At 41.2% G+C, this 13,674-nt stretch overlaps 1 protein-coding gene across 2 annotated transcripts in view; it reads left to right on the top strand.

Moving 5' to 3' along the window:
• MICU2 (mitochondrial calcium uptake 2) overlaps positions 1-13,674 on the top strand; it is a 53,816-nt gene that overhangs the window by 24,223 nt on the left and 15,919 nt on the right. The window contains exons 3-6 of one of the 2 annotated variants that reach the window (XM_070800290.1): positions 7,428-7,459; positions 7,558-7,633; positions 12,222-12,269; positions 13,377-13,459. In XM_070800290.1, coding sequence (XP_070656391.1) covers positions 7,428-7,459; positions 7,558-7,633; positions 12,222-12,269; positions 13,377-13,459 — 239 coding nt within the window. The remainder of the gene's footprint in view (positions 1-7,427; positions 7,460-7,557; positions 7,634-12,221; positions 12,270-13,376; positions 13,460-13,674) is intronic. The other variant, XM_070800291.1, reaches the window with a different exon arrangement.

Consider the following 13,674-nt stretch of genomic DNA (forward strand, 5'->3'; position numbering starts at 1 on the left):
GTGGATGCTGCCTGGAAGCCACTGCCAGAGCCACCATCTGGCAGGAAAGTTTAAAGAGTTGCTAGAATCTGAGCATGGGCTACCATGAAAGATAGAACTTTGTAAAAATCCAGCCATGAGGGGCCCCAGCAGTCCTCACAGTGAAGATCTTAAAAAATCCTCTCCTGGATTTTTCATGATTTCCTTTTCTGTGCAAAAGCTATTAAGTTTGATTAGGTCCCATTTTTATTTTCGTTACTCTAGGATTCAAATCCAAAAAGATAATGCTGTGGTTTGTGTCAAAAAGTGCTCTGTCACCTGTATTTTCCTCTAGGAGTTTCATAGTGTCAATTTTACATTTAGATCTTTAATCCATTTTAAGTTTATTTTTGTATTCATCCTGCTTGGTATTCTGTGAACTTCTTGAATCTGTGTTGTGTGTGTGAAGACACCATGAACCATGAACAGAACAAAAAGACAACATACAACATACAGGATGGGAAAAAATATTTGCAAACAATGCAACCAACAAGGGATTAATCTCCAAAATATATAAACAGCTCAATATCAAAAAAACAACCAAATCAAAAAATGGGCAGATCTAAATAGACATTTCTCTAAAGAAGACATACAGATGGCCAAAAGGCACATAAAAAGATGCTCAATATCACTAATTATTAGGAAAATGCAAATCAAAACTGCAATAAGGTATCACCACACACCAGCCAGAAAGGCCATCATCAAAAAAGTCCACAAACAGTAAATGCTGGAGAGGGTATGGAGAGAAGGGAATACCCTACACTATTGGGGGAATGTAAATTGGTACAGCCACTATGGACAACAGTATGGGGGCACCTTTAAAAACTAAAAATAGAGCTACCATATGACACTGCAGCCCCACTCCTGAGCGTATATCCAGAGAAAAACATGATCCGAAAGGATACATGCACCCTAGTATTCATTGCAGCACTGCTTTCTATAGCCAGGACATGGAAGCAACATAAATGTCCATCAACAGAGCAATGGATAAAGAAGATGTGGTACATATAGACACTGGACTATTACACAGACATAAAAAGAATGAAATAATGCCATTTGCAGCAACATGGATGGACCTAGAGGTTGTCATACTGAGTGAAGTAAGTCAGACAAGAATATCGTATGACATCCCTTATGTATGAACTGTAAAAAGAAATGATACAAATGAACTTAAAAAACAGAAAGAGACTTACAGAGAATGAACTTACGGTTGTGGGGGAGGGATAAGTTAGGGAGTTTGGGATGGACATGTACACACTGCTGTATTTAAAATGGGTAGCCAATAAGGATGTACTGTATAGCATGTGGAACTCTGCTCAGTGTTATTTGGCAGTCTGGACAGGGGGGCAGTTTGGAGGAGAATGGATACATGTTTATGTGTGGCTGAGTCCCTTCACTGTTCACCTGAAACCATCACAACATTGTTAATCAGCTCTGAGTGCATGCGTACTCAGTCGTGTGCCACTCTTTGCAACCCTATGGACTGTAGCCCACCAGGCTCCTCTGTCCATGGGATTTTCCAGGCAATAATACTGGAGTGGTTTGCCATTTCCTACTCCAGAGGATCTTCCCAACCCAGGGACCGAACCCACATCTCCTATATGTCTTGCATTGGCAAGCGGATTATTAACCACTAAGCCACCTGGGAAGCCTTAATCTACTTAATCAGCTATACCCCAGTATAAAATAAAAAGTTTAAAAACAAAAGAATTTTCCCAAGTTTTACTTTACCTGGTTTTAGCCATAGTCCAGGTTGTTCTAATGAAGTTTAAAGTTTACATGTTTTTTTTTTTTCTTTCTTGTTGTTTTTATGCAGCCTTTGATTCAACCAACTTAGGTTTTTATAATGTTTCCACTTTATTTTTCATTGGAATGCAATTAAACTCTATCAGAAGGCATTTAACTAGATCAAGAATTGAGTAATTTTGAAGGCTGAATAAAACATCCTTTAAGCATATGATGTACTTCATCTTCATTTTTCATCGTGGATAAGAAGGAGAATAATCTCTGTTGCATTCCTGTGGATCATGGTGAACAGAAAAACAAGGAAACACAGAGCCAACCCAGTGACCCATGATCCTCATGTATAAACAGAAAGAAATACACCAATCTGAAATGTATTAGCCCCTAAACTTATTTTTACCTGGTGTTTATCTTTCTGGACTCTGTACACTTTGTGCCTTTACTTATACTTCAACATAGATTTTGTTGCACATAAATATGTAAGGGTATAAATAATCCAAATTAAGATTAGCCCATTGGCATTAACAGTTTACTCTGAAAAGGGCTGTAATTAGGGCAACCATAGGATTTATTATGGTGCATGTGCCAGAGTTGCTGGGTGAGTGTGTGTCTTGGTGGATTTATCTTAAGACTTCTGAAATTCTACAAATGAATCTTAAATTTTAAAATTGTTGCAGGTAAAAGAGATCCGTTTTATCTTTGCCACTATTGTAGCTATTTGATTTGGGGCTGAGTTTCCACATCTCTGAGGTTGTTTCCCACTCTGTAATTTTGGGTATCATTTCATTCTCTCTAATCAGAGGTGATGACAGAATTCCCCAAGCTTACTTTATAGTAAATTCAGAGAGAGCCTTTTGCTAAAATTTCAAGTCCTTCCCCTGTCTCCCCTCATGATTTTGATTCAGAAGGTCTGAGATAGGGCCATGGAATCAGTAATACCCTCTTGTCCTTATCTGGCTGCCTGTCCTGTATTCCCATATTTTTAACAAACACTCCCAGGTGATCATTTTGATCAGCAAGTTTGAGAAATAGTTAACGGACAAATGTGAAAGTGCCGTGAAAGATGTCACGTCCTTGTAGTAGAGGCAAAGGGCGCTGAGCACTGAGCCCGCACTCCTCCCGCACTGCTCCGAGGTCTGCCTGCTGACGCACGCGGCAGCACACGTGAACCTTGAGCAGGTTATGCTGGATGGGAGAAGCCAGTCTCAAAGACCACACATTGCTTGATTTCATGTGTATGAAGTGTCCAGAACAGGCAAGTCTACAGAGACAGGAAGTAGGTTAGTGGTTACCCAGAAGTAGGGGCAGGAGAGTGACTGCTGATGAGTTTTCATTCTTTTGGGGGCCTGATGAAAACATTCTGAAATTAGAAGGTGGTGATGGTTGTACCACTCTGAATATACTATATTCCAATATACTCTGTATACTAAACACCACTGAGCTATACAGTTTCAATAGATGGATTCGGTGGTATGTAAAATGTCACAGTAAAGCATAAAAAATACATATATAAAAAAACTAATCCTTGTTGCCAGTTTAAAATATTAATTTTAAAATTATTATACTTTACAAAAAATGGAGAGACTAAAATAATAAAAACGTGGCTCTCTATATGCTTCCCTCATGTTGGTTCTAAAGCAAAATATTTTCACCTAGTGCAATTCTATCAGAAAAGTGAGCTGATTTGTAAGAGCCAATGCAGAAGTCTTAAATACGTAAAGCTTCTGATAAATTCACTTTCCAAACAGTGGCTTTTTGGTCTTCCAAGGCCTCACTGAGAAGTCTCCTTCCCTACCCTGCAGTGGAGCAGAGTCAGCACGTGGGCGAGACTGGGCGGTGAGCGCTCTCTGCCCTGGCGGCATCGAGCACCGTGCCATCCGCCCACGGAAACACGCTCTCCCCTGCAGGCCTTCTTGTGGACACATGTACACACCCGTCCCCCAGATGGGCCCGAGAAGCATGTCCATAGGTGTCAAGCTGCAGGAGGGCAAAACTTTCATCTGTCCCCTGGCACACGACCACCCCCCACCCCAGCCTCACTGGAAAGGAGGCATTTTCCAGTGTGAGAAGAGCAGGTTTAAAGCCCATCGACCATGGTTTTTTGGTTGTTTTTTTTTTCTTTAAAGACAGATTTCTCCTCCTTGGGAGAATATTCAAGAAGGTCAGTTTCCCTCCACCCTTACAGTTGTTTAGACACTCTTAGGCTTTTCATCAGCTTTCTTATTGTTCTCTGAATGATGTAAAAAGGAATCATTAAAAAGAGATGAGTGTGAAATGAAATAAATGAAATGAAATCTTTAAAACATGACTCTTTTTATAATCTAAGCCCAAAGCACGTTTCTATTCTTCTGATAACCTTTGTAAAAGCATTCTAAGTATGAGATTCTGTGAAATTGGATGCAATGCAATGATTTCCATCATTGCTGGGACTGAATTCAAGCAAGTATTGGAGTAATCAGCTCTTAACGCCAATCCTGATATTGATGGCAGAGCTCTTCCATGTATTTATGCAAAAAATATGAAACGATGTAAGTGTCTTTATTGTCTGATTTTTATGTGTCGAGAGTCCGCTGATCTCTAGCAAAATGAAGTTGAATTAGATACCATTAGCAATGCAGCAGCAATGTTTTTATAGTTATGGCTATCAAATAACTTTATTTTGGCAAAGATTTATTTGACCTGTAACTGTACTTAATATGTAGTAATGCAGTTTTACTTATTTTAAGTATTAAAATGGCTGTTTGCCTGTAACATGGTGTGCTTGTTCCTGGTTTTCAACTTCAGAAGTCCTCTGTAAACAGTGAAAACCACGTGCTGGAATCTCCAGAATAGGTGGAGGCTTTTAGAACATTCTGCTTCTTGAGCCAAAATTCCATCGTGGTGCTTAAAGATTTATCCCTCCCTGCCCAGAAAAGCCACCGTGGACTTTCCATCCTTTCACACTCGCACCACAAAGCACGACAGCCTCACCTCTAAATCTGCCTTTTTGGCTGTTGTTTTATATGAGAACATGAATATGTATGAAATAGCTATGGAAACAGTAAGCGTGAATTTCGTATGTGTGTGAAAACATTAACAAATAATATGACTGATTAGGGGTTAATATCAAAAATATATAAATAGCTCATTCAGCTCAATCTCAAGGGAAAAAAAAAAAAAGCACAGGAGACCTAAATAGACATTTTTCCAGAGAAGACATGCAGATGGCCAACAGGCATATGAAAAGATGCTCAACATTGCTCATCATTACAGAAATGCAAATCAAAACCACAATTAGGTATCACCTCCCACCAGAGTGGCCATCCTCAAAAAGAACACAAATAACGAATGCTGTCAAGGAAAGGGAAACCTCATATGCTGTTGGTGGGAATGTAAGTTGATGCAGACACTGTGGAAAACAGTAGAGACTCCTCAAAAAAAAAATAAATAAAAATAGAACTGCCATATGATCCACCAACCCCCCCTCCTCCTGGGCATGTATCCAAAGAAGAAAGAAACTAATTTGAAAAGATCTGTGCATATGTAGCAGCACTATTTACAATAGCCAGGACATGGAAGCAACCCAATGGACAACGAATGAAAGGATGAAGATATGGCATATACATACAGTGAAGTACTACTCAGCTATAAAAATGATGAACTTTTGCCTTTCGCAATAGTATCGATGGACCTGGAGGGTATTGTGCTTAGTGAAATAAATCAGAGAACGACAAATACTGTTATGTTATCACTTATATGAAGATTTAAAAAATAAAGCAATATAACAAAAAAGGAACAGGCTCACAGGCACAGAGAACACACTAGTGGTTACCAGTGGGGCAAGGGGCAGTGGGGAGGGGGCAAGATGGGGGTAGGGGATTAAGAGGTCCAAAGTACTCTGTATAAAATAAGCTACAAGGACATATACTGTGCAGCACAGGGAATATAGCTTATGAATATCTTATGAAAATTATTAATCACTGTGGTATATATCTGAGACTAATATTGTGCATGAACTCTACCTCCATTTTTAAAAAGTAGGGGAAGAGGACTGCCAGAAAAGGAATCCTTGTATTGCAGTGAATTTCCTGTGTCCCTGTGTTGTTGCTGTTGTCACATGGAGAGTGGTCATGCCCCTCATGTACATCAGACGTTGCATCTCTTACTCTGATGCCCAGTCTCTCTCCTGGGGGAGCCCATAAAGAAAGGGTGTAAAACCCAGCAGCCTGGGTGAGAGATGCTAAAGAAACCCCAGCAGAGCATCCTGGGTGTGAAACACCACAGTCCCTTCTCTGACTCAGAGAAGTGTTTATGACTTAAGAGAAAGGAACTGAGGCTACGTGTTCTACTAGGAGCTCTGCCTTTTCTTTTTAACCTGAAAATGAATTTTTTGTAACAGAATGTACCCCAAACTTTTTATCAGCCAAGATAATTTCCTTAGCATTTTCTAATTAGTGATACCGTTTTGAAAAAATTTTTGCAAGAGAAGTTCATTAAGTACCTGGTTTCTCCATTTTTGATAATCATATACCTATACAAGTACCAAGCAGAACTTGTAGTCAACATGAAGTAACGGGGAGCGTTTTATGTGTTTGATGATCTCATGTTATAATAGACCTAGCATTAAAATCTGGTTGTCATTGGGTAACACTTACTAGTTTATCAGCAACAAACAATCATTCCAAAATAGTGGTTCCTAAGCTTACCAACATGCTCATAGATGTTTCTGAAATTTATATAATCATATTCACAACTAGTGTTTTTTGGTTGTTAATGCAAAAATAAAATCTTGGTAATTTATTAACAATAGATAATAGAATTTGTCCCCAGTAGATTTATAATCCAAATGTAAGCATCCCAAACTGCAAAAAGGCACGTCTAAAGGTATTATTTTTTTTAACCTGTCTTGTGAATTCTCATACACTTGTAATTGTACTGAAGGACCTTTATAGATAAGATAATTTTGAGAACAAGAAGGGAAGTTAGTGATACACATAGCTTACAGAAGAAATAAAATAAACAATGTACTTTTCAGTGTTCTGGATGTGTAAAATGGCTTGAGGCTGTCTTCAGAAAAAGTTTCAACCAAACAAGCAATGTGATTGCTTTAGAATTTACAGTAAATGAGAGAAAATGAGGTCAGTATAAAGAAGATGCTTAAAAGCCTGAGTTTTAATCTGTTACCCAGTAGGAAACTGTTAACAGTAACATCACTTTAGAATGAACAGCCGTGTTGGCCAGCCTTTAGATCTGACTGGGGAGCTGTGAACTTAAGAACTTTTCAGGGTTTAAAAGGTAGCATTCTGAAACGTGTGTGTATATGTTTATAATCAATTAAAGCAGAAGAAGACAGATTTTAATAATCATGTAAGGAAAGAATTTGTGTTTGGCACAAATTTATTTCTCTCTTGGACAGCTATGATGGGTCAGAGGCAGTTAGAAGACCCCATGTGTCTGGAGTGGAGTGACAGTGAGGATGAGCCTGACACACAACTGCAGTGTTTGTGTTTAGACTTAGAGTTCTCTGGCTTGTAACTTCTGTTTAAAGATCTTAGCTAAAATTGCCAGACTTATATTTTTTATAAACTTGTTTTGTCTTTCAAGCAGTTTTCTATCTTAATGGAAGATGAGTTTTACCAAGGTATTATAATATATGGGCACTCAATAATATTTCCTCTATGCTATAGGTAAAAGTTCTGTCAAGAGGCTGACAGATAAGGTAAGCAATGGAGGGGAGATCTCTCTTTTTTTTAAGATGGAAAATTAACTTTTATAAATTATTTAATTTATAAAAGATTTTAATATGTGTATTTAAAGGATATCGAGGACACACTAGCAGGAATCAAAAAAGCTGGTTGTGGATCAACTTTTTTTAGAGACCTCGGCGATAAAGGTAACTTTGGTTTGTTGTTAAAATTCCAGTTGCATTTTATTTAACATTATTAAGGAGTTATGAGGTTTGCAGACCTCATAACTCATATTGGAGACTATATATTAGAGAATCTACAGAGAGGATGTTATAACACTGTTATTTAATAGATTTTTAAAAATCATAATAAAGTACTCATTACATTGGAAGTAATTTTCACAAACTCTTTGAGCAATTACAGAAAAAGTATTTAAACATCAATTTTATTAAGCTTGGGGGAAGGATGAGGCAGAGCATCTGAAGTATGGAGAGAAGGCCTCGGAGAGAATGTGGAGACCTTGTCAGAGAACCCACCCAAGCCGGAGCCAGGAAGGGTCGTCATTGAGAGTAGGCTGGGGTGTGGTCCTAGGGGGGCAGCGAGGGCAGGTCTAGTGCTGGGTCAGGTCCTGGTGGCAGAACACGGAGAATGGTGTCTGGTGTGAACAGGAGGCCCTGGGGGATGGAGGCCAAGGGGGCCTTGCTCTGTGTTGAATGAAGGGACTGGAGGCCTCTCTGGGTGTGTGGGGTTCTGTGGAGTGGGCAGGGGTTGGGGGGTGGTCTGCAGAGCTCAGAAGAGGGTGGTCCTTCTTGGCGGAGGACCAGCTCTCGTTCCGTGCAGGGTGGGCCTGCCACTGTCTTTAGCGGAGGACCAGCTCACAGGTGCATCAGGGCTCAGCTGAAGGTGTTTCCTGAGGAGGGGGATTCTGGAGCATCCACAGCGGCGTTTTGGTGGAAGCAGGGCGTGTGGTGGGTTGAGTCAGGAAGCGGGAAGAAAGACCAGCTGCAGGCGTATCAGCAGAGGACAGGCTGTTTGGCAAGTGGGCTGTGGTCATGAGGGCAGCTGGGTGTGAGCCAGAGTGAGCGGACCTGACCCACTCCAGGGATGAGAGGGAGGGAGTCTGGGCCTGTCCTGAGAGCAGTGTGGTGTGGGTGGGGTGTTGTGAGAAAGCCCTCTGGGCGGAGGGAGCTAAGGGGCTTTAAAGGGAGGGGGAGGACTAGGTGACGGTAGAATAAGATGACAGCACTCACGTCAGAGTGGGAGAGGAGGTGCGCTGGGCAGTGGCCGGAGGTGCGCTGGGCAGTGGCCGGAGGTGCGCTGGGCAGTGGCCGGAGGTGCGCTGGGCAGTGGCCGGAGGCGCAGAAACCTCACTTCCTGCCGTCCACACGGGTGTGTCTTAAAACAGCCAACAGTAAGGAATAGAACTGGCTGCTGACAAGGAAGGTAAGCAGAGCTGCATGGTGGTGAGGAATGGGAAGGAGCATGAACAGGCCTAGTGAGAACAACTGCCCTCGCCAAGTGCTGCCACTTCTCCAGGAGTGAGCGCCCTTAGCCCAGGCTCTGTTGACCGTTGCCTTCCCTGGTGGCTCAGACAGTAAAGAATCTGCCCACGGTGCGGGAGATCTGGGTTCAATCCCTGGACTGGGAATATCCTCTGGAGAAGGGAATGGCCACCCACTCCAGCATTCTTGCCTGGAGAATTCCATGGACAGAGGAGCCTTGCATGCTACAGTCCGTGGGGTCACAGAGAGACAGACATGACTGAGCTACTTTCACTCCTGGCCACTAGTGCTTCTCACCCATCTCACTGGAACCCAGAAACAGCTTTGAGCTCTCTTTGTCCTCCCATCCTTCATAGGCAGTCAAACAGACATCTTTCTAATTTTGCCTCTTAAATATTGATTGAATTCATCCTCTGCTATCCCATCTCTTAGAGAAGCTAACAGGAAACAAAACAAGAAAAAGTCATGAGAGAAGGACTTTAACCAGTTTTTTGTTGTTGTTTTTCTCTGAAATACATGAGTTGAAATGCACATTCCAACTTAAAGAAAAAGCACTGAACATTTTATAGGAAGGATTCAACAGATACACTTTTTTCTGGATATACCCCTTTGTTTGATATGAATGAAGTCATTTGAAAATCAGAATGTAAAATTTATCTACATTTGGAGCAATTTGAAATATTCTATTTTACCACCTAAAAAAACTATCAAAATGTTTATTATACTGTAACTAGCAAAAGGTTATGTACTTTTGCTGCTGCTGCTTCTGCTGCTAAGTCGCTTCAGTCGTGTCTGACTCTGTGCGACCCCATAGAGGGCAGCCCACCAGGCTCCCCCATCCCAGGGATTCTCCAGGCAAGAATACTGGAGTGTATACTACAGTTTTTTGAAGTAAGAAAAAAGTCCACCTCCAGACATTATTATAAAGAAAAGTAAATTATAAGTTATAATTATTATGTATTTTTTAAAACTGAGCAGAATTCTTAACATAATGCCATCCTCAGGGATATACTGAATATAAATTACAAGGTATATTGTAAGATACAAATATGTTCCTATGATTCACGTAGTAATTTCTCTTCGGGGAACAGAGTTCTCAAAATTGCTTTCAGTAGCAGGTCATATTTTTCAATGATTCCACATTTAAAATGTTTGTAGAAAGGCATGGTAACTAATAGAACTTAATCACCTTTTGAGACTAGTGGCCCTTAAAGATTCTTTAATAAATTTTTTAATGTAAATTATTTAAAATTTCTATTTGACATGCAGTTTTGAAACATTGCCATTTAACAGCATTTATTTTACCATTCAGTATAACAAACATATATTAAACTGTTTCTCCTATAAATATTCAGAAGTGTCAGTTTTCCTTAAAAGCATTTTCAGAGGCAGCTGCCTAGAATGCTGTTGGAGAGCTGTGTTGTCTATAATCTGTCTTGAGAGTGTAGGCTGCTATTTTTACACTGTCTCAACTGTGTTTATTCAAGCATTTTATTTAAGTCAGTATTTCAAAGAAAGACTCTGGAAGTTTCTTTTTCAAAAAGCCCCCTCCCCAACAAACACAGGACACATACCTGTGTCTCAAGAAAAGAAAGCTGAGGTTCCCCTTTGGCACCAAGCCCAGCTCACTCCATCAGTCTGGTCTTTTTTTCACATTGCTGTATTCCTTTGAAAATCAAAAAAAAAAAACTGTTCACTTTTTTTGAGGCTGCCAAGGGATGGAATACTTTGATCCTTCAACTAAGATTAGAGCATTTCTCTCAGGTATGAGATATGACAAAACACACTTAATTTATTCTCCATTCATGTAAACACTGAATGTTTTTAGGAAAAAATACCTGGAGACTTACTGTGGGCTTTTTTATTAAAGGGAAGTACACCTGCTTCAGAATAAAAACGTCAGAAAAGTTGGTGATGTAAAAACCTGTAAGTCATTAAGAGCATTTAAAATACATACCTGAAGTTGACTATGAGCTGAAGCGGTGGACCACCTGAGTGGTCAGACCCTCAGCCACCTTGCTCTGCACGGCTCTAGCCCTGCGTCAGCTGTGCTTTCTGGAGCCCTCGGGGACAGTCCCCCTTCACAGCAGGATGTGCCGGACTGTCACCCTCTCCCCACTCCCTTCCTCATCTCCAAGCCACCAGGCCGCCGCTGCACCTCCTGGGGACTCTTCGGCAGGCACACGCTTGCAGACAAGCCCTCGCTTCTCCCGGCTCACTTAGCTGCATCTCCCCTGTGCACACGCCTCCGCTTCCCCCATCCTGGCATGCAGGTCTACCCGTCTCAAAGGCCACCATTAGAACTACTTCCTCTGTGACTCTCCCATCATCTCAACTCTGGAAATGACTTCACCTTTTGTTTAAACCCTGTATAACTCTTACTGTCTGCGTCTCTTGGTGGCTTTTAGTATTTCCTGTAAACATTTGCCTTCTGGCCTCCTGGTGAAAGTTCACAGCACTCTATAGAATTCTGCCAAAGAATTTCTGCCAAACTTGAATCTCAGCTCAGCTCTGGATCTGAATACCAGTTTGTCGAGAATACAGACGTTAGAGGAACATGTGAAATGACACCAAAAAGTTGCAGTTCACAGTCTTCTAGACACTTAAACTTTACACGACAAAGGACCAGGCTTCTTTAACAGTTAAGCTGAAACTGAAGGGGAAAAATGGTGAGGGAGAACCTATAGATGAAAATGAAGTTATGGCTATAGAGATGAGTTTCTTCACTTTAAAAAATAGTTTGACTTCTGGTGTATTGAAATCTGGCATTCTCCTAAATTTGTGAATTTGCTTCCCTTGAAATGCTGTTAATAGTAAAAGTAGAAATTACACAAAGTGACATGCAGACGAAACCTCCAGTGGACACATTTACCTGTTGGCCAGCGACCATTCCCCTCCTTCCTAGTAACAGTGACCTAATAAACCTCGGTGGCTCAGAGGTTAAAGCGTCTGCCCGCAATGAGGGAGACCTGGGTTCGATCCCTGGGTTGGGAAGATCCCCTGGAGAAGGAAATGGCAACCCACTCCAGTATTCTTGCCTGGAGAATCCCATGGAGGGAAGAGCCTTGTGGGCTACAGTCCTCGGGGTTGTAAAGAGTTGGACATGACTAAGCGATTTCACTTCACTTCACTATATTTAACCCTCAAGAAAACTTTCCACTGTAGGAAAGAGAGGTAGTTTAAGTAAAAATGTGTGTGTTTTGATCAGGTGGAGGCTCCAAGAGGCATGTGTTTGGTTACTTCTAAACCGTCTAAAGTTGATTATCTGATGTTGGTGTTTTCTCCCTTTCAGGGCTGATCTCCTACACTGAGTATCTCTTCCTGCTCACGATTCTCACCAGTAAGTGCCCCACAGTTTTGCTTATCGATCATGTGAATCCTCTCTCCCCGTGTGGGAGGTTTGGATTCACCTTTCTATTGTTAAGGATGTCGCTGGTGCTGCAGTTTCTGTGCCTGCAAGGTGGCACTGCTGTGAGGTTACCACCCACTGCTGTCTCAGAGTCAGATGCAGCCTTCTTGTAGGAATATGGAACATGCCTCCTCTGACATTCTGCAGAATCCCTGACCAGTAACTCTCCTGTAACTGCCAAGGTCATGAAAATCAAGGAAAGATTAGGAAACTTTCTGAGCTCAGAGGAGATAAGGGGACATAGCAGCTAAATGCAACAGGCTTTCTTGGGTTTGATCCTAGAATAGAAAAAACATGAAGTCCAAATAAAGTCTGTAGTTTAGTTTAAAAATGCTACACCAGTGTGAATTTCTTAGTTTTCATGAATATCCTGTGGTTACATAAGATGCTAACTTTAGAGGAAGCTGGGTGAAGGGCCCCTGAGAGCTCCCTGGACCAGTTTTGCAGTATTTCTGTGAGTCTAAAGTTATTTCAAAATAGTTCTTGCAAAACCCTCCTCTGAGAAAGGGAAATAAAGAGTAGTAATCAAGATGTGGGTTCGATCCTGGCTTAGGAAGATCCCCTGGAGGAGGAAATGGCAGCCCACTCCGGTGCACTTGCCTTTAGAATCCCATGGACAGAGGAGCCTGGCGGGCTACAGTCCACAGGGTTGCAAACAGTCAAACAAGACTGAGCACATGGCACAAATGTCAATCAGTGTGAAAATAGCCCAGGTATATTAGAACATAGGAAAGCCTCTAGCAGAGCTGAAGAAATAAATGAAGTTCTCAGTTGGATTTTGCTTTTGAAGGGCAGAACACTTAACAGCAGAATAGCACACCATGGACACGTACCAGCCTTTGAGAATTGTCATCCATCCTGAGAAGGGATTGTTGTTTACTTTAGGTGCTTACTTGTGTTGTTTCTGGTGGCTTATTTCAAGTTAGAGGACCTGTAGATCTTCAGATACTTGGATTCCACCAACATGTATGTAATGACATGCTCACTTTAGCAGCACATACACCAGCGTTTATGTGATGATTCATTTTTCATTTTCAGAACCCCATTCTGGGTTTCATGTTGCATTTAAAATGCTGGATGCAGATGGTGACGAGATGGTTGAGAAAAAGGAATTTTTTAAGGTAAGTAGGTTCTAGTTATTTTTGGTTTATCATAAAACACCTGAAGGCTTGTGTGGTAATTCTACATTTCTATTAAGATGAAAATTATATCCACTGCCAATATATGAAGTGTCAAAAACTTCTATATACATTCAAAAATACTAAAATTGCTATAATACAGCCTTGAGGAAACAGTTACAGAACAGGAGTAGGATTCTGGAAGGGGAAATGAGCTG

Source organism: Bos indicus, chromosome 12, assembly GCF_029378745.1.
Source record: "Bos indicus isolate NIAB-ARS_2022 breed Sahiwal x Tharparkar chromosome 12, NIAB-ARS_B.indTharparkar_mat_pri_1.0, whole genome shotgun sequence".
Classification (NCBI taxonomy): Eukaryota; Metazoa; Chordata; class Mammalia; order Artiodactyla; family Bovidae; genus Bos; species Bos indicus.